A 26,739-nucleotide genomic window follows, 5' to 3' on the forward strand; every position below is an offset into this window, starting at 1 on the left:
GCACTCCTCCTACCACTTAACGAGAATTCAAATCATGACCATCAGTCATGCAATCCTTTATGCGCGAGCGTGTAGCAATGTGTCTGCTTTATATGTTTTTGGGTTTAGCTGTAGACATTGTAGCCATCTCAACTGCGAGTTATCAGAGACCCGCGATCAGCCAATATGAGTTCCTGTCTAGCTTCCCCGAATTTCTTAAGGTGATGTCCTTTGTGCCTGTGCCACTGCGACTACTTTCTCTCTGGGGTCTGACTTATCTCGGCCCCAGTGGTCTTGAGTACGACCTCACGTACAATAACAACAGACACAGAAAAAAAAGAAAACGGCCTCCTTAAAGTCACCCCGCAACTCTATTCTCTCCCCAGACTGCAGGCTAGAAGTTAATTGGGGTCTTTCGACTTCAAGGCAGACTCGAGGTGCACCAGGACCATTTGATCATGTCCAAAAGGTCATCACGCGGCTTCCAGTATGGCTTAATCCAAATTGATCATTACTCATTCCCAGTAAAGGTATGAATGAGAAGCATATCATACACGCTGAACTCCCTCCCAAGTAGGTATCCTTATGAAAACAAACCAACAAATCTCATCACCCCAACCACCGAGGAAACATAACCGACCGCCACCGCCCGCCCGCTGAGACACCCCCTTTTTGTTGAGTTCAGTTGACTCCTCTCGAAACATTTTGTTCAATTATCTGCGTCCCGTGAGGCTAGCGGCTTATTTGCTGTTGTCGACGACGTAGCGGCCGGCGATGGCGCCCTTCTTCATCATTTCGTACACGTCGTTCAGCTGGCTCAGGCCGACGACCTTGTAGGGGGCGTTGATGAGGCCGCGATGGAAGAAGTCGAGGGCCTCGGCGGTGTCCTTGCGGTTGCCGACGTAGGAGCCCTTGATGTTGATCATGCGGATGACGGTGTCGAAGACGGGGGCCTTGAGGTAGGCGTTGGCGGGCAGGCCGATGCAGACAACGGTGCCGCGGGAGCGGACGTACTCTGAGGCCTGCTGGAAGGGCTTCTCGCTGACGGCGAGCAGGATGACGGCGTGGGGGCCGAGGCCCTCGGGAGTCGCCTTCTTGACATCCTCGACGAGGTTGCTCGAGGTGGTGAAGTCGACAAACGCGGTTGCGCCGAGCTTCTTGCACATCTCGGCCTTCTCAGCGCCGCCATCGATGGCGACAGTGTGGATGCCCATGGCCTTAGCGTACTGCAGGGCGAGGGAGCCGAGACCACCGCCGGCACCGACGATGGCGACCCACTGGCCGGCGCGGACACCGGACTCCTTAAGTCCCTTGTAGACGGTGATACCGGCGCAGAGAACGGGGGCGACGGCCTCGAGGCTGACATCCTTGGGGATGCGGGCAACGTGGGCGGCCTTGGCGATGGCGTATTGCTGGAAGCTGCCGTCGACAGTGTAGCCGGAGAGGAGGGCGTGCTGGCAGAGAGGCTCATCGGCGGCCTGGCAGAAGGTGCAGGACAAGCAAGAGCCGTTGAGCCACTTGATACCGGCGTGGTCACCAATCTCGACATCCTTGACGAGCTCGCCGCGGGCGACGACAACACCAGCACCCTCATGGCCACCGACCAGGGGCATCTTGGTGTCGAGGGGCCAGTCGCCCATCATGGCGTGCAGATCGGTGTGGCAGACACCAGAGTACTTGACGTTGATGAGAACCTCATCGGGACCGGGCTTCTGGACGGGAATCTTCTTGTAGACGGCGGCTGCTATGTGTTAGAGACGAGTCAATGCTAGGTGATCAAGATGTTACATACGTCCTCCGGTCTTCTCAATGACTTGAGCCCATTGCTCGGTTGGGACTTCGGTGGCCATTATGATTGTGTTGGGGTGGTTTGAGTTGTGAAAGGTCTGGAGAAGGGACGAATCTGGGATCTACCTGTTCTAAGACGGAAGTAGATGTTGAGTATGTGAGATGGAAGACTGTTGAGCTTGGATCGCTTGATTTGATCAGACGGGATCAATGGACTGGCGAGGAGGACCTTTTATAGAGATGGGAGCAACATCTCGACCTCGACCAGGACTAGGCGTGTAAGTGAGGTGTAGGGATAGCATGGTATGAGGTATCCCGTAAGGTAGGGGGAGCTCGGTGCGGCGGGTGGTTCGCGTCGTCAGGATGGATGGATGGGTTGACTGAATTGGCAAAGAGTACACAGGTACGTCTGTCAAGCGCACGGCGTATCCGCAGAAAAAGGTGTCGTCTAAGGTAAGGTAGGCAGACGAGCAGCTGGAAGTGAGGTGAGGATGTGGATGTCGTATCAGGGCCGACTGGGCATCCACTGGACAAGGCTAGAGCAAAAAACGTATGATGTTGACGACAGGCCAGGAACCGCAGTCAACGGAGCTTTTACCCCTCACAGTGGCAGCAGAGTTCGAGACACACCCCAAGGGCCAAGCCAAGGCCGGGCGGACGTGGGCCGGATCACCGCACGTCAATCAGGTTGAGGCATTGTTGGAGAAGCGAGAGTCGCAATCGCAGTCGCTGAGGGTTGGGGAATTGTTGGAATTGGAGTAGGTAAGGAAGGCAGGCACTGTTACTGCTGGCTTTCCTGCAGCAGGCCTGCGCTTGCAGTTGATCTCGCTCCACCGGGACGGGGGGTTCAGCGTTCTAGGTTGCGCTCCCTTGCCTTGCCTTGGAAGGATGGAAGCTAGGTACAACGGGAAACACGTTACCCCGCGCGCATTAAGGACAAGCGGCAGACTGAAGAAGGGCGGCATCCGCGTCTGATTGGTTTGGGCGACTGTCATCAACACAGTGCTTCTTCCATGGTGAAGGTACATCTGAGGCGACAGTACTGCGTACGTTTCCCGGAAGAGCAGAGACCAGACGGCGGACGACAGGCGATTCCAGACTTTGGTTCTTCACCCCCATGGACCCTGGACCGGGATCATGGCGTCGGTGGCAGACGACATGCGTCAGGATAGACGACGTGGGGAGAAGGAAGTTTGAGTCTGCGAGCTTCCATGATTGAGTTGGGTCGTTGGGACGGATGCAACGGGGGATGGTCGAAGGAACCGAAAACTCCACCTGACAGCTCGTGGTTGACGTCGAAGCACTGGAGACACTGCAGAGGGCGAATGGCGGGTGGAGAGTGGCCAGCTGCGGCCATGAGCGTGGGAGGTGGACCCATTGGCCGCAGACCATGCTGGTGGTCCTGTTCTCGGGGACAATGATGCCGTAGCGAGGTGGGCGGCCGTCGCCGACAGGTCGGGTTGGATTTTGTTGGCAGGTGTTTGTTCTCTGGTCTGGGTAGCTGTCACACCGTCACTTACACCCTTCTTCTCCGAGGCGTGTCATGTACCAACTCTGGATCGTCGGCCTGATCTGATCTGATCTGATATCGCTGGAGTGACGACAGTCCACAGAGACGAGGCCGAAAGTGGCGGCGAGCAAGACAGCGAGCGGTGCCCATCTTTCTCGTCGTTTCGTCGGAGAGAGATTGTCGTCGTGAGACGTGGTCATGGATGCTGCTCAGAAATCCCATAAAATAAAAAATTGCGCCGTAGGGCCGAAGAACACCCAGAAAAGCATGAGACCTGCTGGGTTGGGGATGGAGAATCACCAGATGGGACGAATGAGATGCGCCCAATGCCATTCGCTGTCGGTGCCACAGCAGAGCAGAAACAGCACCACGCAAAGCCCATTCCCCATGGTGGAAAGTGCCAGGCCCATGTTCCTGGATTCTCTTTCCTCGTCTTATCGTCTGAGGTGCACCTGCCTGGTCTCCTAAACCAAATCACCTCACCTACCTAGGTACTCAATCATCATCACCACGGCTGCTCGTGGAAAAGACCCCTCTAACGTGGAAACCAAGCTTCCCTCTCCTTGAACTGTCCCGAGTCGACAGCATCGGAAGCCGCCTTTCCTCGCTGCAATCCCTGCCCTGAGGTTCCATTCCTTCGCCGCCCTAGGCCGTTACAGGCGTTGATCGAGCTCTAGTGGGGATCTTTTACAGGGTCCCCAGCGCCGATTGGTGTTGGCAGTCGCCGCAATCTCTCGGCATCTACACGCCTAACCGCTAACGACGACATAACGCCATTATTCCATAGCACCACCCGCGCCCACGCCGCACACCACCGAACCGTCGCTGACGCCGTCTACCGTTCCAGGGCCCGACTCATGCCTCCCGTTGTCCCGCTCTGCCGTCACTTTTCAACTTGCCAACCGTCTGTCCACTCGACCACAGCAGCTCGAGGATTGACAGTGACTCGGTATCAGCGGATACCGGCCGCATCTCGATGAATCTGCCCCGTCTGGAGCATCTCATGGATACATACTAATAATACCTCGTATCTGTCTGGATACTCAGATTAAAGGCCCGCAAGCAACCCAGGCAGGCATTTCTCGGCCAAAAGTAACGCAACCCCCATACGACTGAGGCGTGTGCTTTTCCCAACGACGTCGTCAATATGGACCCCTCCATCCTGTAGACCTTGACTAAGGCACAGCAACCGCAGAAGTCTTAGTCCGACGTCGCAGGGAGGTGGCTGCGAATAGCTTCAAAGACCTTCATCTCCGTTCGTCCAGAGGGGCCTGCGGATCATGCACCTCGCAAACCGAGCCCAACACGACGCAAAACACGACTCAACCTGGCAATCTGCCAAATGATAGACACCAGAACCGCGAGCTAATTGTTGCTACCCCAGTATCTTGCAAAGCTTCCCCCACATTCTCCATCCCACGCACCACTCGCGGCACAGTGCGATGGCTACTCCGTCATGCCGGCTGCCTGCCTATCCCGCCTCGCCCGCAGCTCTCCACGACGCTACGCTACGCACGAGAAGACCGCCAGCATTCCCCAATAATGAGGCCGGGCCTCCACATCTTCGCTCGAAGGGAGCTTCACAGTCGGCCTCCTGACGCAGAAAACCACCACCGTGTCTGACACAGTCACCCACAATCGTGGCGGCTACGGATGGGGCCCCGCGATTCTCAAACGCTCCCCCATCTATGCTTCCCCGCATCACACCCTATGAATAGCCAACTCTCACACGCAAGCAGTTGATCCCATCTTGCTCAGCGTGCGACCCCCAACCAACCACCCTCCCTGACGTCTCCAGCTTTGCGGGGAAAGCTCCTGCACCTTGGAACCCTCGGTCAATGTCCATTGCAGCACTCAACTTTGGCCGCACTCCCTCGAACCCCAACACTCGACGCTCTGTACTGTGTGGCGCACGCCTGCCACGAAACCCCAGTCTCTGCTGACGCCCGGGTTGATCCCCGGATCCGGTAGTGCGGCGGCTTCATGGACGAGCGGAGGATTGCTTGCTGCTCTTGCCGGCACGCTGGGGGTTTCGGCCACCTCTGTTGCCCGGGTCGGCAACTATACTCCAGGAACATCCCGGAAAAACGGAAGACTCTTCGCCTCCAAGAAGCAGGAGGTCGATGAGAATCTGGGTAGAATGGCATGGCCCGTTTGAACCAAAATTGCGGGTGCTTCAGAACATGCGGAGGTGGTCATATCCAACCGAAGCTGCTTTCACCAACCCGCCCAAAACCCGAGCCGCATCGCCTGCGTCTCCTGCCAGAGGCTCCAGAAATCTGACCCAACGACCTTCTGTCTGCGTCGTTATCCAACCAACGAAAGTGCCAGAGAGTCGAAAAGACCATGCATTGCAACCTACGTCGGACTGAACCCCGCCTCGTCAGGTTTACTCGGCTCTTGTCTTCGCCAAATTTACGGACGTTCTGAGCAAAATCATTCCTCCGATTCAATCTCCGGGGTGCGCGACAATTCCTCTTCCTAGCAGGCTTACCACTTTCCTGGGGGGACTGATTGAACATCACGATTCAGATTACTTTTCTTCGCGCCCTCCTGCACTTACTAAGACTGGGAGGAGGCCAGCGCTGATCAGACCCAAATGTTGCCGTCCGCGTCTACTTGCAAACACGATGAGACGCTGTCATCCCCTTATCGGCATGGCGAATTGCTTCGTCTCAAGTACTCCAGGCACCATTTCCAATGGATGAACCCTTAAAGGGCTGTGCGTGACCTTGCACTTGGACTTGATGCCCATCATCCTATGATGTGTTTCGGCAAGACCACTCGGTCTTGCAGCCTGAGCTGAGCTAGCCTACGTAGACGGTTGTAACAAAGTTATTAGCGAAGGATTGTGACATATGTAGGGGCTGATGTCAAGCTGAAGGATGGAAGCAATGCTCGAACAGGAACAAGCTGTGACACGTCCTAGCTTCACACAAGACCGCCTGAGCTGAAATATACTTCATTCGACGGTGGCGGCTGAGCCCAGCGGATTGGCTGAACCGAGGAGGCGAGGGATTGTCAAACGAGAAGTAAGGTTGAATCGCCATCCACGCATAACCGCGCGGTCGACTGCGTAAGCGGAACAAAAGCTTTGCCATCTCCCTGATGCAAACTTGGCACTCACGAAGACAATCGCCGACTGGCTCCTGAAGATGAACCTGGCTGCGATCTCCCGCGCTGTGGAGCCTGCTAGCGTCCTGTGGAGAAAGCCAAGCCCATTCTGCAAGGTACTTAGTTTGTAAATCCGGCGGAACAACCAATAAGAACTGGATCGATAGCTCAGTGGTAGAGCGAGAGATTGCAGTTCTACGCAGTTATCTCTAGGCCCCGTGTTCGAACCACGGTCGGTCCTGTACTTTTGCTTTTTCATACTCGGACTGTTCAATAATCATCCAACCTCAATCTGAGCTCAGTTTTTTGCAAACTTCAACTGTTCTTTCTACCTGTTTGACGAAGAGCATACTTTTCAGGGAGCGGGTCGCACGCACAGGCGACAATGCAAACAATACAAGTGATCTGAGCTCGCATCGGATGCCTTTTAAACACGAATGGCACGCACCATCTCCGTCATGCGGGGACTTGGCGGCCCCCCGCCTTCTTACTACTGTAGGAGTAGGTCTGTACAGCTCAGCAAAAGGTCTCAAAGTCTCTTATGTGTCGCGGAACTGACGGGCGAGCCTAGAATATCCGTCACATTGAGACGGCGAAAGCTACATGGCATATCCCTGGCAAAGATGGCCCGTGTAGGGAACGCTACGATGGCGATGCATACACCAAGGTCGAGCGGCCCAATCGTATGCATCCCTTCTGGCGATGACCAGCGGCCTCCAAACGAAACGAATGGGAGGCATACCCCAAGTTTGGAGGGTCGAACCTAGCCGCGGTCTGAGCAGGCAGCCTTCACATGTGCCGCTCGGTGATGGTTGAAACGGGTTCAGTTAAGACGATGTTACTCCTGCCTCCTGTCCAAGCTGCTGGTCGAGCGTCTTGCGGCAGTAGTGTGTGGTGACTGACATCGAAATATCATTGTTCTGAATCTGCCATTCCATTTCTTATTCGGTTTCCCAGTTCAAATTCCCTTCTTTTCCGGAGAAGCCGCACCTGTCAAACGATCGAGACAAGACAGGGAGCTTCGATTTTCCTGCCCTAAGCCAAAGATGGGTTTGCTCGAGAGCTTGACGACCGCCAATCCCCTTCACGTCGCGGGCTACGTGTTTGGGGCATACGTCCTTCTCCTCGTCTTTTACAGAGTCAGAATCGAGTACCTGATTAAGAGGAGCGGCGGTGTCAGGGCACCAGTCATTGCCTCCAACCCCGTAACTGGTAGGCACGAACTCTAGGAGCTTCCCCGCTCCTGTTGTTGGCGATCACCAACCGACTAACACCAAAAAGCCATCCCAGTCTTTCTGCGTATTGGACAGTATCAGCTCAGACATCAGCTCCTCGAGGGGTTCAACTCGCTCTACAATGTCGCCACCAAGGAGTCTCCCAACACCATTGAGATTGGCTTCACCGGAAAGCTGCGGTTCCTGATTACCAAGGAACCGGAGCACATTAAGACGGTCCTGACGTCGAAGTTTGCAGACTTTGGCAAGGGCCCGATGTTCCACCAGGTCTGGTCACCGTTCCTCGGCGATAGCATTTTCACGACCGATGGAAAGACATGGCAGGACAACCGGTCGTTGATCAGGCCCATGTTCATCAAGGATAGAGTCAGCGATCTCGCCATCTTCGATAAGTGGTCCAAGGCCATGATGGCCAGGTTCCCTGCTTCCGGTGTGACCTTTGATATCATGGACTTGTTCTACCGCATGACGTTGGACGTCACGACCGACTTTTTGCTGGGACACAGCGTCAACAGCTTGAGCAAGTAAGTTTCCATGTTCTGTCTAGGTTTGCGAGGTGCGACTGACACGACCCGAACAGCCCGAAGCATCACTTCGCCCATGCCTTCAACGAAGTGCAGAGCTACCAGATGTTCTACACCATCATGGCGTAAGCAAGAAATTTCCAGTAGTCTTAGGCTTGACTAACAATTCCAGCCCCTTCGAGTCCATTCTTCCCCATGGCAAGTACAAGCGTGGCATCCGAGTCATTGAGGAGTTCGTGGTTCCCTTCATCGAGGAGGCACTCGCGCTTCCCCCTGACGAGCTCGAGAAGCTGTCGAAGTCGGACAAGGATTTCACTTTCCTGCACAACATTGCCCGCTTCACCCGCGACCCCAAGATCATCCGAGACCAGCTCATCGCCATTCTGCTCGCCGGACGCGACACTACCGCTGCGACGCTCTCCTGGACCGTCTACGAGCTCTCCCGCTACCCCGCCACCTTTGCTAAGCTTCGCAATGAGGTTCTCTCCGCAGTTGGACCAAAGAAGCAACCTACGTACGAAGACCTGAAGAACATGAAGTACTTGACAAACTGCCTCAACGAGACGCTGCGTCTGTACCCGGCAGTACCGTTCAACGTGCGCTCAGCATTGACCACGACGACCCTGCCCGGGCAAAACGGAGGCCCTGATATTGCTGTACTGGAAGGCGACTCCGTCGTCTACAGCACGCTGGCCATGCAGAGGAGGCGGGACCTGTACCCCGAGGTGTCGGAGACGTTCGCGGACCCGGCCATCTACAGCCCCGAGAGGTGGGAGAACTGGACGCCGAAGCCGTGGCAGTACGTGCCGTTCAACGGCGGACCGAGAATCTGCGTGGGACAGAACTTTGCCATGACGGAGATGGCTTACACATGTGAGTTTGCTACGAACCTACCCCCCCACCACAGCAGAAGCTAACTGTTGCCGTGCCGCAGTGGTGCTATTTTTGCAAAAGTACGACAGGCTCGAGTACAGGGGCAATTGGAGCGAGCAGGTGCTCAAGGCGGAGATTGTGGGCGCGCCAGGACACGGCGTGCCGATTGCGCTCCGCGAGGCGGTCGATGGTGAGATGGCGTAAGCGGGAGGCGTGCTGAAGAGAAACAAACCCCTGAAATCGGGGAGATCTGTGGAAGGAGAAAACTACAGACGCGATGTTACCGGCACTGGATCTGTTCGGAATCTGCGTTGGAAGGGGAGGCCTTTTGATAAGGAGGTCACGGTCCGTCAAGCCTTCACAAGGATAATGGGATCGATAGTTTGATCGATGACTGGATAACGATGGGCAGGCAGTATTTTCTCCCTGGATAAATGGAATATAAGGTTTCAAGATTGAATATGACGATCTGCGTGTTGTTCGTCTTGTAGATCTGCGATGCCTGTCATGTGCAGCCTCGTGGGCCTGTTCTGTTGTTCAGGGGCAGGCCGGCCGTTGGTTGTTGGAACAGACTTGACTTCATGTCCATCCATCGTATCTGCTCGGTTACCAACGATAACTAGTAAATGTGGCTGACGAAAACCTCCGAGCGACTAGAGATAGCTAGTGGTTTAGTAGAACTTTAAGTCGCTGATAATACGCGTGAAGCACCGCGTCAACGGGCTGAGCTCTTCATTTCAGACGTGTCAAACGATGATACCACACACAAACATACAAGCAACGCCGTCGGGAAATCGAGAGCTACAAGCCCACCGGAGGCTAGGGCAGGCGATGACATTGTTTACCACGGTTAGCCGACCCGGAGAACAGACGATTGGATCCAACCTGCAGCAGATCAACCGTCACGGCGGGGGAGAAGACTGAGAGAGCACAAAAGAAAGAAGCAGAGAAAGCGCAAACAGGGACCCCATGCAGGAGCTCATTTCGCGACCGAGTCGTCAACCCCCGGTCTAGGCGGGCGCACGGTCGACGATGCCGCTAAGAAGCGGGCAAACAAGACTGGTGGTGGGCGAAGAGCAAGAAAGGTGAAGGCGGCACGTATCCGTATGTTTCTGCAAGCCTTTGCATTGAAGGCCAGAGAGCGCCGCTGTCAAACATGTAAGGGTCCGGATTCCGAGCGCGGCGCTCAGGGCTCCTTTTCTTTGCTTATTTCTTCCCACGGAAAAGAATAACGCGAACCCCTGCCTGTGCATTGTCTGCAGAGCTGTTTAGTTGACCGCTCACTGACGTCTGGCATATTGCTTTTTTGGGAGGCCAGGGGTGGAAAGAGATCCGGTGATGGCGCTGTAGGGTTTTTTCCCACCTGGAGCCACTTTGGCGATGGGTATGACGAAGTGAGGTTATGCTTGATGCTTGCTGCTGCTTGGGCCTCTTGGGGGGAGATGACGGTGTTGACGGACTAGGATGTGGTGGAAATCACTGCCGTCGTTTTCAGCACTGGTGACCTCAGTTGGCCGAGGCTGGTTTCTTCAGTGATGATGTGAAACTGACGAGCTTGGGCAGTTCTTTGTTCTGTTGTTGCATCAACGCGGGTGGTGTTAGTTCTTCAGCCTGCGTACGGCGTCACTGCAGAAAAACGGTCGGTCTGCTGGAGATTTTCTGACAGTGACCCCCCCATCTTCGACGTGTTTGATGAGGGGAAGCGACGTGATTGGGCTGCCGCAGCCAGACCGCCTTCGACACCCCTCCCGGCTGCTGTGCGTGGTGGATTTGTGGACTTCAATGTGGGCTTGCATCGCCGTTTTGGGAAGAAAACGGACAGGGTGGGTTCAGAAAAGAGCAGTGGTGACCCCCCCGCTCACCGGTAAGCTGGGTGATTCACAGGGGGTTCCTGCCGTCACACTGCAGGTGTGCTGAGCTGAAGAGCCACTCACACTCTTCAGGGCAGCTTCCGTGGCTTCGACCAACAGGCGGTCCTCCAGCACCTCCATCAACCACCGCCGCCGCCGCAGCCCGCGCTACACCACCACCACCACCACCACCACACCTCCAACCCAGCAGGTGAAGGTGCGTCCTCCAGACCAGGGCTTCCCGGCAGGATTCTTTGCCCAACCGGCTCCAACCCTGACCAGACCTTGAAAACCGTCCATCAGCAATCCTCCTCACCTTCGGCATATCGCACATCACGTCGCGCTTCTCTTTTCCCTTCTCCTTCACGCCCGGATACCTACTTTGCCTTAATATCTGCAGGAACTTGGGGATTTGGCCCAGCCTGATGTCACTGTACGTGCCTGCCCGTTGTCATGCACAATCGATTGTCTCACGCAATTGAGTTTGCGAAGGACATTAACGCTGCAGAAAAAGCTGACTTCCTTTCTAGCTTTGCATCGTAAACCTAGACCATCGATAACGACCTTTTTCTTCTCCCTCTTCTTTTTGGTTACACCGCTCGCGACTTCCCTACGGCAGCTCTGTCTCCTCTTCCTGCCCTCTCGAGACGCAAACCGACCGATCGACCGACTTACGCTCCTTCTTCCTGTTCTTGACCGTCTACAAAAACTAGCAGCGTCCAGTCTGCGCCGTACTTCTGCACCTCGTAGCCACACATTCCAGCGACGTTCACGGGCCAATGGCAACACAATGAGCGCAACTCCCCAGAACCGGCTCAAATTGACGCCGGGAAACTCCCCATACCTCCAGCGCCCGCCTCGATCCCCCCTCCGAGGTCGCCTGCCCCACGAGTCCCGCCTCTCTCTCAAGCGAGTTGTCGGCACAACCTGCGCCTCGCCCACCGGCTTCGACACTGTGAACTCCTCCTTTGCCTACATTGCAGGCGGCGCCGTAGTTGTCGTCGATGTCGACGGTGAACAGTATGCCCAGCGCTTCTACCGAGCCCGCCCAACTGCCTCAGCGGTCCACGGCTGCACACCGCTGTCCCACGGTTCGCCTTCTTCTTCCACGCCAAAGGCAAACGACAGCAGGAACAGAGTCGCAAGGGAACCTGCCGATTGGTCTGTCTCCCCGACGTCTTCGAACACGTGGACAAGTCGTGAGCGCATCAAGGCGGCGACATGCTTGGCGCTGAGCCGCGATGGGAGGTACTTGGCTGTAGGAGAGACTGGATACGCGCCGCGGGTGCTCATCTTCAACTTGGAGGACTCGTCTTCCGACGTGCCGCTAGTGTCAATCAGTGAGCATGGGTTTGGTGTCAATGCCGTCGCATGGTCTTCTGACACCCGCTGGCTGGCTTCTCTGGGCGCCTCAACCGACGGCTTCCTCTTCATCTGGAGGATCGATCCTCGATCAGGTGCAGCCAAGCTGTACCAGCAGAACAAGTGCACATCTACCATCAAGGGAATGGTGTGGATGGGTAACAACCTTGTCACACTTGGTGTAAGACACATCAAGATTTGGCGGGTAGAGGAGGCGTCCACTTCACCGTTGAAAACCAAATTCAGCGAGGTCAGTTCGACGCCCCAACCGCCACAGAAAACCCTTAATGGCCGTAACGTACTGCTTGGATCGCTATTGGAGGCCACTTTCACCTGCGCGGCGGTGGTCGACGAGACGAACATTATTATCTGCTCCGAGGCTGGCGACATCTGTATGGTGGAAGACGACGGGAAGCAGTCGAAGCTCGTCCGGTCCTTCAATGTGGATTTTCCAGTTACATCGATCACCATCAGGCATGCAACCGCCTACGTATCAGGAAAGGGAGGCGAATTTGCGACGCTGAGCATAAGAGCGGTTCTGGACAGTCTCCCAGACGCTGTACTTTCCAAAAGCACCGCACCGGCTGGCTTGACTGCGATGGGTTTCCTGACGGAAAACCTCGTCACAATTGACGAAAAACACTCCATTGATATTTGGAGCTCGAGCTACCTTCCTGGACAGACCGAAGAGGATCCATCGCACATCCCTATTCCTGGCCACCAGGACGCGATTCTGGGAATTCAAGCCATGCCAAAGCCCAACGATCAGGGTGCGGACTTCTTTACTTGGTCCGCATCTGGGACCGTTATCTTCTGGGACATGAAAGGCAAGGTCAAGTTCTCACTTGAAGTTCCCATTGAACAGGTGATCCCTGAGGTTGGGATGGACCCGGTCGGAAACCAACTCAGCGTGGTTCGGGCCAGCAGGGCCGGGAAGATGCTTGCAGCCGCCGACAGGTTTGGAGTGCTCAGGATCATAGACTTGGCAACTCAGGAATGTCTTCTCGAGACCAAGGCCCATTCTTCAGACTGCCAAAACATCAGTATCTACGAAGATGACTCCAAGTTCCTGTTGGCGACTTGCGGTAGGGATCGCACAGCCCAGTTATTCCACCGCCTCTCGACGGGAGAGTTCCAGCATGTCCAGACGCTCGAGTTCGCGGCCAAGGTCGTGCAGACCTTGATTCCCTCCGAAGACCGCATTCTCACATGTTCCATGGACAGAACTCTGCAAATCCATGACATCGTCTGCAAAGAGGGAGAGCCTGAGGAGATCGCTGCTCTCTCGGCGCGCACCGTCACACTCAAAGCATCGCCCACATCATTTGCCCTCAGCCAAGACGAAAGGACTGCATTTGTCTCCATGCTTGACCGGTCGATATGCCATTACGATCTTTCCAGCGGCAAGCTCCTAAATTCCTTCAAATGCCTCGACGAGGGGCAATCGGAGACTGCAATCATGGATTCTCTTATCTATAGTCAGTCCTCAGGCAAAGACGGCAATTTCCTGCTGGGCATATCCAACACAGACAAGTCTGTGCGCGTCTATGATGCTCAGTCGGGTCATTTTCTGGACAGAGAATGGGGCCACACCGAGTCTATCAGCGGTGTAGCTTTGACCGAGGATGATGATGGCAATCAGAGAGTGATCAGCGTCGGACTAGACGGCACCGTCATGGTCTGGGGGATGGAGGAAGACGCCTCACCCGTATCCGGTAGCCGAGATCCGTCGCCAATGAAGGATGCATCGACATCTTCTAGGCCACCGTTGAGACGCGTGCTCTCTAAGGCGGAGCTGGCTGAATTCCAGCGACCATCTTCCGCCAACGGTGGACGTCGATCACCGAGAAGTGTTCAACGCCGGACGTCACGTTATGCGCTGAATACGAGCGTCAGCACGCCAAAAGGCGCGGCAAACAGCCCGTCTATCGCTGAGGATACGCCTTCTCGTCGATCATCGGGAAGTGGTAGTCCACCAGTGAGCCCGAAGTCAAGGGCATCCAGGCGTCCCTCGCTGCCATCTTTGGGCCTGCCGCCAAAGAAGAGCTCGCCTAACCTGCGTGGATTTGGCAGCCTTGGCATGGCCACAGAACAAGCTTGTCGCACGCTGAGGGCGTATAGAAAGAAGCTCTCTTCGACAGAGCCCCTAAGCCAAGACTCTCTGACTGAGCTCGACCAAGAGCTCCGCATGACCGCCGCTGCTCTTGGCGACCGAGCTATCAGAACCCACGACACCGCTCTTATCAGCGGTCTCTTAGATCAGTACGAGGAGCGTCTGGCTTCGATGCTGGACGAGAAGCTCCGACGGACTTTCCAAGACAAGGAGATCCGAGACGTACAAACTCCCACCGAGGAGCGTGAGATCGAAATGGTGCTCGACCGACCCAGCACAGCTGGAGGCGAGACCATTTCGACCGCATCACTATCATAACACTCGTTGTAGTTTTTTTTCTACTGCTGTACAACACCTGCTGGACATACGGAGTTATCTGAATAAGGACAACGGCGTTTGGCTAGGAAAGGTATCCTAGGAGAAGTCCGAACTTGGACTTGGGGGGTAATAAGGGCGAACGAATTTCCCCCTCTTTGATTTGTTTGCACATTGTTTCTTTTGCGACTCTCGACACAGCACAGCGACTTTTTATTTCCTTTTTATCCTTGCGAAAAGTTACTGCACTCTTGGCAACACAGAAGCCAAAGATAACAACAGAACATCCGTCGTTGGAGACGGCAATCCTGAAGAAGGGGGCGAATTGGAGCCTGGAGTTTTCTATCTTCCCATAAAGGGACACGCGAACGACGTTGGAGGGGTTGGCTGGCTGGATAGCGGATAGAGCCATTGGAATGGTGGGAGCCGGGGCGGCAATTGGATGCTGATATCGCGTCCTTGGGCTACTTCTTGTTTGTTTTACATCCTCGCTTCTGGATCGCGCACATTTACTTGCGACAGAAATACTACAGGCGGGAAGGTTTCCGCTTTTTGAAATTTTTGACATTTTGTTTTTGTGACATCGTGATCCTTGTCCTCTTCACCGTAAGTCTCATTCGAAACAGTAGACCCAAAGACACACCAGTAGAGGTCATGGAAGGCATGTCATCTCAGTCAGGAAAAGCCCAGACTGGGGCAACGTCGTATTGCGTCTCATGTACAGATAAGTTGAAGCAAAAGAAGATGGAAGATGAGGGTCATTCCCCCGCGCCCCAACACGACTAGTTGCCTCTTGAAATCTGTATTCGATAGGGATGCCGTGTTCCAAAAACAGAGAAGAAAAAAAAAACGATAAGCTTTGTCTGTCCAACGAACGCCGTGGCGGTCTCTTTTTTCTTTTCTGCCTGTTCTACATGTCCGACGTCTCTTGGGCCCATAATCATGAGAGAGCTCAGACGACGAGACCCTCTTCGAACGCCTCATCCCTCTCCAGCCTCTCCAGGCCCGTTGCGACGGCGCCATACACCCGCAACGGCACGGCCACCTCGAAGCTCTCGCATGCTAGGTTCTCTACGGCCACGAGCACCAACCCGCCCTTCTCATCGCGGGAGATCTCCTCTAGCAAGGGGTGGGTACTTGGTGACTCCCGCTCGAGTTCCGTTTCCTGACTCGGGACGACGAACTCTACGCGGATCTTCCACTCCAGGGACACGCCGGTGGTGACGAATTCGGGAGTCGCGTTGATAGGGATGGTCGGGGTGAAAACCATCCGCCGGTTGTAGAGGGTTGCTTCCGATGCCGCGACGTGGATTCTTCGTGTTACTCGATGAATAGACGCTTCTGAGCGGATGGCAAGGTGAGGCTCGATTCGCTCGGCGGACTCTAGACATGAGTGAACGGCATAGCAGGGAATATCGGCGTCCGTGAAGTCGATGGCCATGGTGACGACTTCGCCCAGGCGGTAAGACGGTCGCGTAAGCATCACTACGCCTACACGCTGCCCGTTGCGGGCAATCTCGAAGCGATTTGGGCTCTGCTGGCCCTCCGAAGTAATGTTGCTGCGCATGATGGCCATGTTGATGGCTTCTGTCGCGGTCGTCGCGTCCTCGAACGCCGATGACCGTCGCGAGCCAGGATACGCCGTGGGGGAGAGCAAGCCCGTGCTAGAACCATCGTGTGGTCTTGAAATGAGTTCGTCTACGTAAGAAAGGAAGTCGTTGATGGTTGACGTGTCCGGCTTCGTCGCCTTGAGCTTCTTTAGTTCGCCGAGTGTCGTCAGCTTGTCGACTGTCTTGATCTTCGCCTGGTCACGAAGTATAATATACGGGTTCATGAGGTCATGACCCAGAATCTCGCCATAACTGTTCACGCTGCCGAGCACCCTAAAAGGGATTTCCACAGATCGCACTTGTTGCTCTTTCGAGCCGCCGGCCCGCTGCGTGCCGATAACCAGACTATAGGAGATTTTCACCGCTTTGCCCTTATGTGTCGGTGGCAACCCTTTAGGAAGCTGGAAGGAGTACTCAAAGGCCTTGTGCTCGCCTGGGGCCAAGTTGAGGTCCACGAACAGGATGGACTGAGGTGTTGAGAGCAAAGGAACAGACTTGGAACTGGCGATGCCGCGCATGTCCTTGATGCTGCTCAACTCACCACCTCCGAGCAGCTCGCCAATTGAGTTGCTGATACTCCCCCAGCCGAAACTTCGAAGCAGCCCACTGTCCCGTTTCGAAGGTTCCACTCCGATGACACCACCACCTTGACCGCCGACAACGGCCTTCCGCTTGACTTGTTCAAAAGGGCCAATATTGATAAGCGACCCGTCAAGCGTGAATGAGCCTTGGATTTGCGCGTAACCCATCATTAACGATTCCGGCAACTTCGGGTTGTGCGCCAGGTTTGATGGCCGCCTAAAGTGTGGTGGTCGCATAGGTCCTCTTGTGGGCTGTGATGGGTACTCCGAAGCCAGAGTTTCTGTTGAATTATTGCTCATAGAGTAGAACTCTCCGCTGCTCCGTGGCGTGCCTCCACCCATGCTTGTCGTGGACAGTATTCGCATGGCTGGGGCTGTGTGTTCGTTGATAATCGTAGGAATGCCCTCCTTGGGTCTCACGGCTGTGCCAGAGGAAGCATCGGTATTTGGGCTCAAGAGGCCATCGTGGTTCGCCGTCAGTGGAGTGGTCGTCGACTCGGAGAGCGGTGACTGGACCATCGGGAATCGAAATTCAGACAGCGCGTTATTGGGAGACCTCATTGGGCGTTGTGAGCCAACAGCACTCTGCGCATTGGGAAACGTCGAGGATCGTGAGGTCGCAGGAGGTGTGTCGGAGGCGGATGTCGAGTTAAACAAGGGCGAGCTTATGTGTCTGGGGGAGGCTGGGCAAGTCAGAAATAGTGTATCAGTCGCGACAGAGAGGCTTACCAGAGTGAGGTCCTGCCAGTCCCAGAGCAGCTCCGCGAGGGACAATCTGGAGACTCGAAGCGCGCGCATGGCCGCGGCCGGGCCGTTGCGACTTGGTTGAGCTAGCATTGCTTTGAGTTTCGTCGGCGATGGTGCTCGTAGAGCCGATCGACACTATCGAGACGGATTTTTGATGACCGTTGCCGCGATGTTCGGCAGCATTAGGAGTGAGGGGCGACGGCCATGGAACAGAGCCTGATCGCTTTCGTGCTTGAGCAGCCGGTACGTTGAGAGACAGGGCTGATCGATGACCGCGTGTCTGAGCAGAGTTCGGCGGGGTTAAGCCAGCGTTTGACTTGGCCCTCAGTAAGGGCGAGGCGTGCCTTGGGCGGTCGGTGGGAGTGAGCAGTTGGGACTGGCGTTGTTGACTGGAGTCGCGAGCGATATTCTTAAAAGTAATGGTGCATTTGATCTCCTCGCCAGCGAAGACAGTCTGGTCGTGCCAGCGGATAAAGACTCGGATGTTGCTGTTGCTGGAGGCCTCGGGAGACATGATGGCGCTCCTCCAGCGGAGAGGAGACGAGAGGAGAGGGAAAAGACGGATTGGTGTTGCAACGAATCAGCGGGACATTACATGTCTGGCATCAACCATCGTCGCGTCTGCCGGCGTGGACTAGAGATGGACAAAGAGTCCTGAGAGGTGCATTGAGCGTCATGGGCTTCCAGGTTGGCGGGAGACGGGAGGTTGAGCAAGCTAGCTCCAGGTGGTGTCGCTGCGAGTCGGACGGGGCTCCCCTTTGGGTCGCGCTGCAGGGGTTGGATCCACGTTCCCCGTTTCCCTTCAGGTACTCGTAGCGTCAAGGTGCTTTAAGGTACGCTCCGGCTGCGGTACCATCGGCCTTACATCAGCACGGGGATCCACTGATGATGTCGCAGCAGTGGCTTTTTGGCACTTCGGTACGTACCTCGGCACGTCAACGCCGTTGGGTCTCACTTACACCCCCAAGTCTAGCAATCATAGCGACATCGTCAACGGCCTTAATCACTTTCAAATGCTGACATTTTTATGTCTAAACTCTACTGTTTATCCAATTGACACTTCCCCCCGACTTCTGAATCTGATATGTTTCTGTGTTTCCGCAGCTATGTTTCCTATGTGCCAACTTCATTAGTATCGGCCGTATCTATACGTGCATAGACAACGACAGCAGAGGCGAACTGGCAACAACGGTAGAACTACATCAGGCTGTCAGGGAGAATGTTCGCTACACAAAAAATAGTCAGTCTTTCTAAACTAGTGGAAAGTACCTTAAGTCAATAAGGGGTACCTGCCCAGTAAGGCTTTCCTTCCCCAAATCCACGATTGCAAGCGCGGAAGGTCGGCCGAACGAGGCGGGCAAGTACGACTTCCTCCAAGGGCAGCACCTCGGGCAGTTGCCTCATTTGAGAGATTTGTGGCCCAAAGCACCTGTTGGATTCTCCTTTCTCTGTCTTTCCGCCGACGACGCATCTTTATCCCCTCCAAACACCCATAAGCGACGTCCTGCCTTCCTTCTCGCAGTCCACCTCTTTCTTTCGTCTCTATCTCTCATACTTTCCTCCATCATCTCTGCCATCATAACCTTCTCTATCTTCCCTTCCCATCATTATTCTATCCACCAGCTATTTCTGTTCCTCCTTTCCCATTCCTCTCCTGTCGCCCGGGGATGATGACTTGATCACCACTTTGTGTGTACGATTTTGTTCATATTCGACCCTTTCGGCTTGGCGGACCATTTCTCCTCGACTACCAGGGACTACTTCGCAAGATGGCGGTCATCGACACCTTGCCTGCCGTTAAGGTATCTGTTCGTCTCAGAACATCCTTCAGAGACGCAGATGAATACCCCGACCCTTACGGGTACCAGTTGCGCGACCGATACTTCGAGGACTTTGAAAGATGCTCCCGCAACTACATCGAGAGCCAGAATGGAGTTGAGTTTTCCGTCCACATCAATATCATGGACGATATGTCACTGGATCCTTGGATCTATGGAGATTGTGGACTCATGTTCTTCCTCTTCATTGACGGTCAATTCATGGGCAAACGTTTCTGCCACAGCGACGACTTCTTTCACCGTCGATGGCACTTCGCCTTTAAGGGAAAGAGACACCCTAACGAAACTCGCTCTGCCTTGGTTCAGAGAGATTTCCAGTTCGAATCCATCACCACGAGTATGTGGTCCTTCAAACCATCGTGTTTAGTGTGAGGGCTTTGCTAACACTGTGAATAGACGATGCGGATGCCTCGACTCAGGAGTTCCGTCGCGCTTGTGATCTCGGAACGATCGAAGTGAAGGTCAGGCTGGGCAGGTTATCTGGAATTCCTCATCGGACATTCAGACAAGATGCGCCCATTTCGCGCTAGGAGCCGCGGTATGATACGTTTGATATTCCCGAAGAGGCGTTGAAGGGCCGTCCCATCTCACACGGCACCTCGTAAGTTTGTTCTCCAACTCCTTTGTGTTCACCACTAATTACAGTCTGCGTAGCTTTGCTCCACCCTACGAGGCGCCTTTGCGGCCGCCACGCCGAGAACAGAGAGCAGCATTCGAGCGGATCCGCAGCGGCCCGTTGTTGGCTACGTACACATTCAAATACCGGGATCTGAACGCTCTCAGGATTGAAGAAATCGTTCCAAGAACACCTAGCCCGGAGTCAACGTCTCCTCAGAAGTCGGTTCGGTTCGAAGAGCCCGGCTTGCCAAGATTCGAGGAGCTACATCAAGACGAAATCGAGAGACTCGCGCGTGATCGGTTGAGGCAGCTCAGGGTAAGCGTTTGGCATTGACTTGGAGGCTTTGGCGCTCACGTTACTTTCAGGATCAGAAATTGTGTGGATCCTCCAAGAAGCGCAGCTACGATGACTATTGCGACCTTACCCAGGATTACAGCCCGCCTGCTCGTCCCTACAAGATCATCAAGATGGGAACAGGCCAAGAGGCTATAGATCTCACTGATGATTTCTGAAGCTTTGGGAAGCTTTGGACTGCAGGACTTCTGTCATCCTTGGAGGGTGACCTCTATGGATATTGCAAGAAAATCCTCGACCTGTGGTTCCGGACTTGGTTCAGGCAGGTGATCCGAGGTCGGCTTGGGGAATTTCGGGGTCGATTTGGCATTTAAGAACGTTTCTTTCTTACGATGATGGAAATGATTTCCTTATGAGATGGCTTAATCGTTTATGTGGACGGAAAACCCGTCCGGCGGTCGATTAGTGATCCAGAGTCGTTTTAGCAGTAGTTAGATGAATCCGAAGTACTTTCCAATATTGAACATTAATCTCCTAATATAACGATGGAAAGCTCTCTTTTCTGAAGTCCAAAAAGTGCAGTTTGCCATCAGCACCTTCCGCAAGAAAGTTGATGGGTTTACGAGACAACCCAAGCAGGCACTTGCCGATGCGCGCCTGCCAGGGTGTGACCTTCCCCCCAACCCCCGCTGCACCCTTTCCTTACACATTTAAACTAACTCTTCCCTTCATTGACCTCGACAACCTTGCAGAGACCGCAGTCACCCCGTGAAGAAATTCATATTCCGAGACAACGTTCGACTCTACGGCGAGACGCGCAGACGTTCGATGCATCATGGTCGGCCTCAGTCTGCACCTCGAAGCTGACGTCGCCATTGAAGTAAACGGCAGAGATGTGATAGAGCTTGCGGACACCTTGGCAAACACGAGCCATGACGCACCGTACAGTTGTTACCGGTTAATCGAAGTCGAAGAACGGGGCGAATTTTCTGTCAACATCCGTCTCAGTGATACTTTCCGCCGGCTCGTCGACCATGCTGACCGTGGTATCATGATATTGATCCAAATGGACGGATTGGAGGTTCTGCGCCGACTCGTTAGTCGAAAAGGTTTCAGCACTGCCAAGACGTCAGTCTCGCTGCCACTCAATTACCAAGGGATTGTGGATTGGAGTGTGGGCGAGACTTCGCGGCTGCGAAAGTTTCAATTCAAAGGCGTTGAAGACGGGGAAGGTCCTGCGACCGGCTTGATCCGCGTGGAGTTCTTCCTAGTGAAGCTTCTTGGTCCTCCGGAGCAAGACGAACTGTCGGATTACCTACCTATGGAAGAGCTCTTCCGTGGCATTAGGTACCATTCCACCAAATACGGCACGGCTTCTCCGAGAGCTCCAGCTAATTCAGAACATAGCTTGTCCACTGGCGAGAGGTATTACAAGAGAGATGTTGAAACCTATCAGGTCCAACGGTTGAACTAGGAATGCCCCATTGGACGATTCAGCTTCAGATATGGTAAGTATTTCAAAGTTGGGTCCAGAATAATGCTAACGATGGACTCAGTTACCACACCAGTACGGGTGAAAGCCGAGAAGGAAAAGGATCTGATGCACCTCGGTGACGCGCAAATGCACCCAGAGCGCATGGCAATGCTTGCTACGAGAAGCGAGCAATCCGAAGATGAGGATTTAATGAAATTCTCCTCCTCGCCGGTCCCGAAACCGACTTCGAAACCGCTAGGCCTGCCTCATGACACGAGAATGACCCTCCTCGAAGACGACAGTAACGAGCAGATGCTTGACCAAGCGTATGCTCCTCTCGAACCTCTGTCTAACATACGAAAGAAGGTGGACGTACAGTCGATATATCACGATCTTGAGGACGAGGGTGTCTCGTTTCAGTCTACCGATGTCAGTGACATCGTGACCTCGCGAAAGAGAAGCGCCCACTCGGCGTTTGGGGACGAGTCTCCTCTCCAGCCGAGCAAGATCATGGCTTTAGAATATGAAGAACCTACTGAAGATTCCCGCGCCCAGCAACAGGAGCCACGGTTCTATACTCCGGCTGGTCCATTGACTGGCCTCAATGACGTCGATTAAGAACTTGCGGAGTGAGATGTGTTCCATAAGACAAGAAGTCAGCCTGTCTGGGCTCTCAAGGGCGATTGTAGGAAGAGGGGTCATTGGGCGGAACAAATTGCTTTGCAGGTTTAATGCGACACGGCGCGGCATTTTTCAAGTTACTTCATTGGGCTGTTATTCCAGTAGAAGATTCATATCCGGCCGCTATCCTTTTCGACGGAGTAATAGAGTAGTGCAGCTTAAGGCGCAAAGAGAAGATATCGAGCAGATGCAATCTTCCCCCTCCCGGCAATTTTAATATTGCCTTTTGAAATGTTCACTTCAGGCCTCTAACTTCCCCAACGACGCATCATCTTATAGCTGCTGTACCCCGCCTTTCGTTGATATTTCCCATGCGTATCAGGCAGACTGTGACTCGATGTGGGAGTTAATGGAGACGCTGAAGACGAATTGAAAAAAAAAAAAAAAAAAAAAGAGTCTGATTTAGGTTGTCTGATCCCATGAATTATTTAACAAAGCCAGCACTGCAATGACATTCTCTTCCTTTTCGCACTCTGTTCTTATAAGCCATGATCACCCATAACAAACAGCAAATGGGACCCTTTTGCACCTGACAATGAGGAAACGCGCCCAGCCAACAATGTTGCGTCTATCGTATGCTGGAGTTTACTCATCCGTGAGGTCAATCGCACCATCAGGATCTACCTTGTAGACCTTGCTTGGTCGCATGTCGGAGTGTGGGCTACCTTCTCTCTTCAATTTCTCCTCTCGTTTCACGGCCTAGAGCTTCGTCAGTAACAGACTGCTACTCGTCTAGGTCAAAACTCACATGAAGATCGTCAAGACGTTCCTGGGCCAGCTGCCTGATCTTCTCCTGGGACAGATCATCGATGGTGAGGTTATCATGCAACGGCGAGAGCCGAGGAGGTTCAGAAGCCTCCGGCAAATCGTCACGCTGGATGATGCCTTCGTTTTCGAGAATGGTCCCGGACTTGTACCTGAAAAAATACCGAGCAATGAGCCGATCTCCGTCTGGATACTTGGTAACAAAACTTTCAGGCGGTTCGACGTCTTTTCCCTCGGTAAAACTGCGCGTTGTGAGTAAGGAGGAGTCAAAAACTGTGCCGAGAAGGGGTCATACGAGGTACCGTGTGTCACGGTGCTTTTGATAAGAGCCTTTTTGGCCAGCTCCGATTGGAAATTGACGCTTTGTGCTCGAAACTGAGATGGTCCGAGATAAACCATGCGACACACAACAACTTCTATAACCCCTAGATGCTTGGCAGCTTCCATATCTTCCTTGAGCTTATCCTTGCGGTTCTCAACTGCGTTGCTGATGTGAGCCAAATTCCATGGATGCAAGACGAAAGGAAATAAAACAGGGGAGCAATTACCTCTGGTGATTTTTGAGAACTTGAAATTCTTCATGGTTATCTTCCCAGGTCTTACTGAAGGAACCGCCACTCCAGTTATACGTCCGTGGATAGACCCATTTCGCAGATGTTTCTCCATCGCAGCTTTTGAATCCATGCGCTTGCCATCGATGTAGCAGGTCACTGCCAGACCCTTGTCGCTACCATACCAACCCAAACTGTTCTCGATACGGTAGTGTACGAAGAATTCCGCATCGTCTTCGCTTTGGGTGATCTTTGCGACGGAGTGTTGTGCAGTGCCACCACCTGACGGTGTGATTGGAGGATCTGGATCGTCATATTCGACACAATCGCTATCCGAGCCAGTCATGCGGACAGCGACCCTGATCTGGGGAAGATCCTCAATGACAACCATCGCGAGTGCTGAGTGGCAGGAGGAAGTTGCCTGGAGAATCGCTGGTCGAGTCCTACACTGTGAAAAGCCGGAATGAAGGATGACCAAGGCCCAGAACAGATTGACTGCACGGCAGGTTGCAGAAATCGGAAATGATAAAATGACGCGCGAAATTGATGCAGTAGAAGAGAGGTAACGCGGAAGGTGCCAAGTCAAATTTTCCAAAGGGAAAGAGCGGCCTGGCTCCTGTCGTTTGCATTTGCCCTTGCCGAAACCCCTGTCCGACCAGCGGCAGGTTAGAAGCTTCCCACCTTAGCAAGAAAAGAAAAGCAGTGATTTGGCAAATTATCCTCCTTCCTGTAAAGCTTGAACATTTTGAGTCAGTGAGGCAAGTCACATTGCTACAAGCTTGGGCAACCTCAGCACTTCTTAGCCAACCAGTTGTGTGAGAAGTTGCAACGTTTCGACGAATGAACGAAAATTTGGCTGCAACCGAGGATTGTAGTTCAGAAGCAAGAATGTTAGAGTGTTTCTGCAGGTATCCCTTACAACAAGTTGTTCCTCGCCGAATTGGAGACCGACTTACGGGCCAACACATCTCGGCACGTTTGGATGTCTCGTTCCACAGGTCTGTTTTCTGTTCATGAAGTTGCTTGATCCCCCACAATGCCGAATGTTGGAGACGCTGTCTTTGAAATATATGTATTAAGATTAAACGTAATAAATTCTGTTCTGAAGACCTGCAGTTCCTCGTTGTGTTAATGAGTGCGGCATACCTATCTAGGTAAGTACCCGGCGCTACTCAAGATGGAATTTGCGAAGACATTCTGTGTTCCTGACCTCCAAATATCAGAAACTTGCTCCCGTGGGTACTCAAACCTAAGAGACTTGCAACAAAGGCTCTCAAGGTCAGCTTTTGGCGGACGATGGCGCACTAGCATATACTAGGACGCCGTCGATGCAGTTGGCACGGGCCCACACTTCACGCAAATAAGCCAATCACAGCGCAGGCGCATCCCAACGCCTGCCTGCCTCATCTTCCACTTCACACTGTGAACTACCTCAACGTCCTTTCCACACGTGTTCGTGCCATCAACCTCAGCCTCACACATCAAATTGCATCTCCTTGCCCGTCGGAATTCCCAGTACAGCTGGTTTTCTAAGTTTTGGAGCCATTTCCATTCTTCCATCAGCGACGATGGCGGTCCTCAACGAGCTCCCCGGCATCAAGGTTGCCATCGAGGTCAACGACGTCAAGGCTCAAGAGTACAACGACGAGGACGGCCCCGCCGAGGACAAGAACAATAGACGTGCAACCAATCGCTGCTTCAAGTACATTGAGTCCAAAGATGACTCGCCTTTCTCAGTTGTCTACCACCTCGATAACACCTACGGACAGCTGTCCAGGTACGATGCCCTTGGAATCTACTTGTCCATCGACGGCGCCCAGATGGATAGTTGCCTCTGGGAATCCGCTCGGTACCCCCCAGGTTCACCGGTATGGACGCACCGTGTAGCAGGCACGCGCCATACGTCGGCGCACTCCGGTATGGATTCCATGAGGAAATTCAAGTTTTCCAAAATTACGACTAGTACGTTGTCTCGCTGCGCCAATGCGCGCGCAAAGCTAATGGTATGCGCAGTTGATGACGCGGGGAAGGATCGTGTGGCAAGAGACATTGAGGACTTCAAGCGCATAGGTCTGATCAAGGTTTACGTCTACGGCTGCTCCGTCAGGGCGAATCGGCCCACTCACAGATCGCATCGGCCGACCCGCGATAGGGACTTTGAGGTTGCCGAGAAGGCGTTGAAGGGTCGGGCTGTGTCGCATGGGACTGCGTGAGTTGTCCGCGAGCTCTATTTCTTTTGGATGATTGATGCTGATGAGTTACAGATACTCCGACGGCGGACTCATTCCACAGACAAGCACCGTCTCAGTTGATTTCTATCCCCGAGAACCGTTGGCGGCGTTTTCTTTCAAATACCGTAGTCGAGGCTAGTTGTCTGTTGTTGTGGTTAGGATGTCGCAAAACTAACCTTGGAACAGATGCTCTCCACAAGGAGCTGGTGATCCCCCGGTCTCCCACTCCTGAAGGAATCAACGCCCTGTCCGAAGCGGAGATCCGCCGGTTGGCTGCAGAGCGACTCGAGGATATTAACGTTTGTTTCCTCAAGCAACCCATCGAGCCTGACTAACATACATGAAGCATCATCGTCGGTCACCAACCCTTAAGCGGGAGCCCAGGGCCGTCATCAAACGCGAGTTTGCCGAGTATTATGATCTGACCGAAGAGCCAACCAAGCGCGAGTGGAAGAAAGTCAGAATCGACGACAAGCGCGAGGCGATCGATCTCACGGATGACTAGAAGCCACCACCGGAGCTCGATGAATTGGGCTCTGACAGCGAGTCCGACGGGTCGAGCTCTGACAGTGACTCTGACAACGACTCGTCTCTCCGGAGCAACACTGTTGCATAGTTTTCTTTCCTGATTTTGACACCCGGCTTGACAACGGGAACTTGCGGCGCTGTTTTCTTTTCGTTTTTT

General features: G+C 53.9%; 8 protein-coding genes across 8 annotated transcripts; 5 read left to right on the forward strand and 3 right to left on the reverse strand.

Annotated features, from left to right (window-relative positions):
- Nucleotides 1-719: 719 nt before the first annotated feature.
- Nucleotides 720-1,829, reverse strand: adh-10 (Alcohol dehydrogenase 1; the record flags this gene model as incomplete). The annotated part of the gene is made up of 2 exons (XM_036634757.1): nt 720-1,720; nt 1,772-1,829. The coding sequence occupies 2 exons, from the start codon at nt 1,827-1,829 to the stop codon at nt 720-722; spliced, it is 1,059 nt and encodes a 352-aa protein (XP_036500885.1).
- A 5,608-nt stretch (nt 1,830-7,437) lies between these two features.
- On the forward strand, nt 7,438-9,227 carry CGCS363_v002909 (Cytochrome P450 52A13; the record flags this gene model as incomplete). The annotated part of the gene is made up of 5 exons (XM_036634758.1): nt 7,438-7,603; nt 7,673-8,150; nt 8,207-8,275; nt 8,323-9,023; nt 9,085-9,227. The coding sequence occupies 5 exons, from the start codon at nt 7,438-7,440 to the stop codon at nt 9,225-9,227; spliced, it is 1,557 nt and encodes a 518-aa protein (XP_036500884.1).
- Nucleotides 9,228-11,663: 2,436 nt separating this feature from the next.
- MAPKBP1 (Mitogen-activated protein kinase-binding protein 1) lies at nt 11,664-14,666 on the forward strand (the record flags this gene model as incomplete). The annotated part of the gene is made up of 1 exon (XM_036634759.1): nt 11,664-14,666. One exon carries the CDS (start codon nt 11,664-11,666, stop codon nt 14,664-14,666), a length of 3,003 nt encoding a protein of 1,000 aa, XP_036499921.1.
- A 949-nt stretch (nt 14,667-15,615) lies between these two features.
- Nucleotides 15,616-18,115, reverse strand: sat1 (the record flags this gene model as incomplete). The annotated part of the gene is made up of 2 exons (XM_036634760.1): nt 15,616-17,537; nt 17,584-18,115. The coding sequence occupies 2 exons, from the start codon at nt 18,113-18,115 to the stop codon at nt 15,616-15,618; spliced, it is 2,454 nt and encodes an 817-aa protein (XP_036499922.1).
- A 1,255-nt stretch (nt 18,116-19,370) lies between these two features.
- CGCS363_v002912 (uncharacterized protein) lies at nt 19,371-20,570 on the forward strand (the record flags this gene model as incomplete). The annotated part of the gene is made up of 5 exons (XM_036634761.1): nt 19,371-19,776; nt 19,836-19,900; nt 19,970-20,040; nt 20,094-20,373; nt 20,424-20,570. The coding sequence occupies 5 exons, from the start codon at nt 19,371-19,373 to the stop codon at nt 20,568-20,570; spliced, it is 969 nt and encodes a 322-aa protein (XP_036499919.1).
- Nucleotides 20,571-21,187: 617 nt separating this feature from the next.
- On the forward strand, nt 21,188-22,444 carry CGCS363_v002913 (uncharacterized protein; the record flags this gene model as incomplete). Its single annotated transcript, XM_036634762.1, has 4 exons — nt 21,188-21,699; nt 21,760-21,777; nt 21,850-21,860; nt 21,909-22,444. 4 exons carry the CDS (start codon nt 21,188-21,190, stop codon nt 22,442-22,444), a joined length of 1,077 nt encoding a protein of 358 aa, XP_036499920.1.
- A 648-nt stretch (nt 22,445-23,092) lies between these two features.
- CGCS363_v002914 (uncharacterized protein) lies at nt 23,093-24,214 on the reverse strand (the record flags this gene model as incomplete). Its single annotated transcript, XM_036634763.1, has 4 exons — nt 23,093-23,206; nt 23,256-23,514; nt 23,568-23,751; nt 23,821-24,214. 4 exons carry the CDS (start codon nt 24,212-24,214, stop codon nt 23,093-23,095), a joined length of 951 nt encoding a protein of 316 aa, XP_036499925.1.
- A 1,177-nt stretch (nt 24,215-25,391) lies between these two features.
- CGCS363_v002915 (uncharacterized protein) lies at nt 25,392-26,559 on the forward strand (the record flags this gene model as incomplete). The annotated part of the gene is made up of 5 exons (XM_036634764.1): nt 25,392-25,785; nt 25,837-26,032; nt 26,088-26,179; nt 26,241-26,353; nt 26,401-26,559. The coding sequence occupies 5 exons, from the start codon at nt 25,392-25,394 to the stop codon at nt 26,557-26,559; spliced, it is 954 nt and encodes a 317-aa protein (XP_036499926.1).
- Between the last annotated feature and the right edge of the window lie 180 nt (nt 26,560-26,739).

The sequence above is a fragment of the Colletotrichum siamense genome (assembly GCF_013390195.1).
Source record: "Colletotrichum siamense strain Cg363 chromosome Unknown KSG_Cg363_contig02, whole genome shotgun sequence".
Taxonomy (NCBI): domain Eukaryota; kingdom Fungi; phylum Ascomycota; class Sordariomycetes; order Glomerellales; family Glomerellaceae; genus Colletotrichum; species Colletotrichum siamense.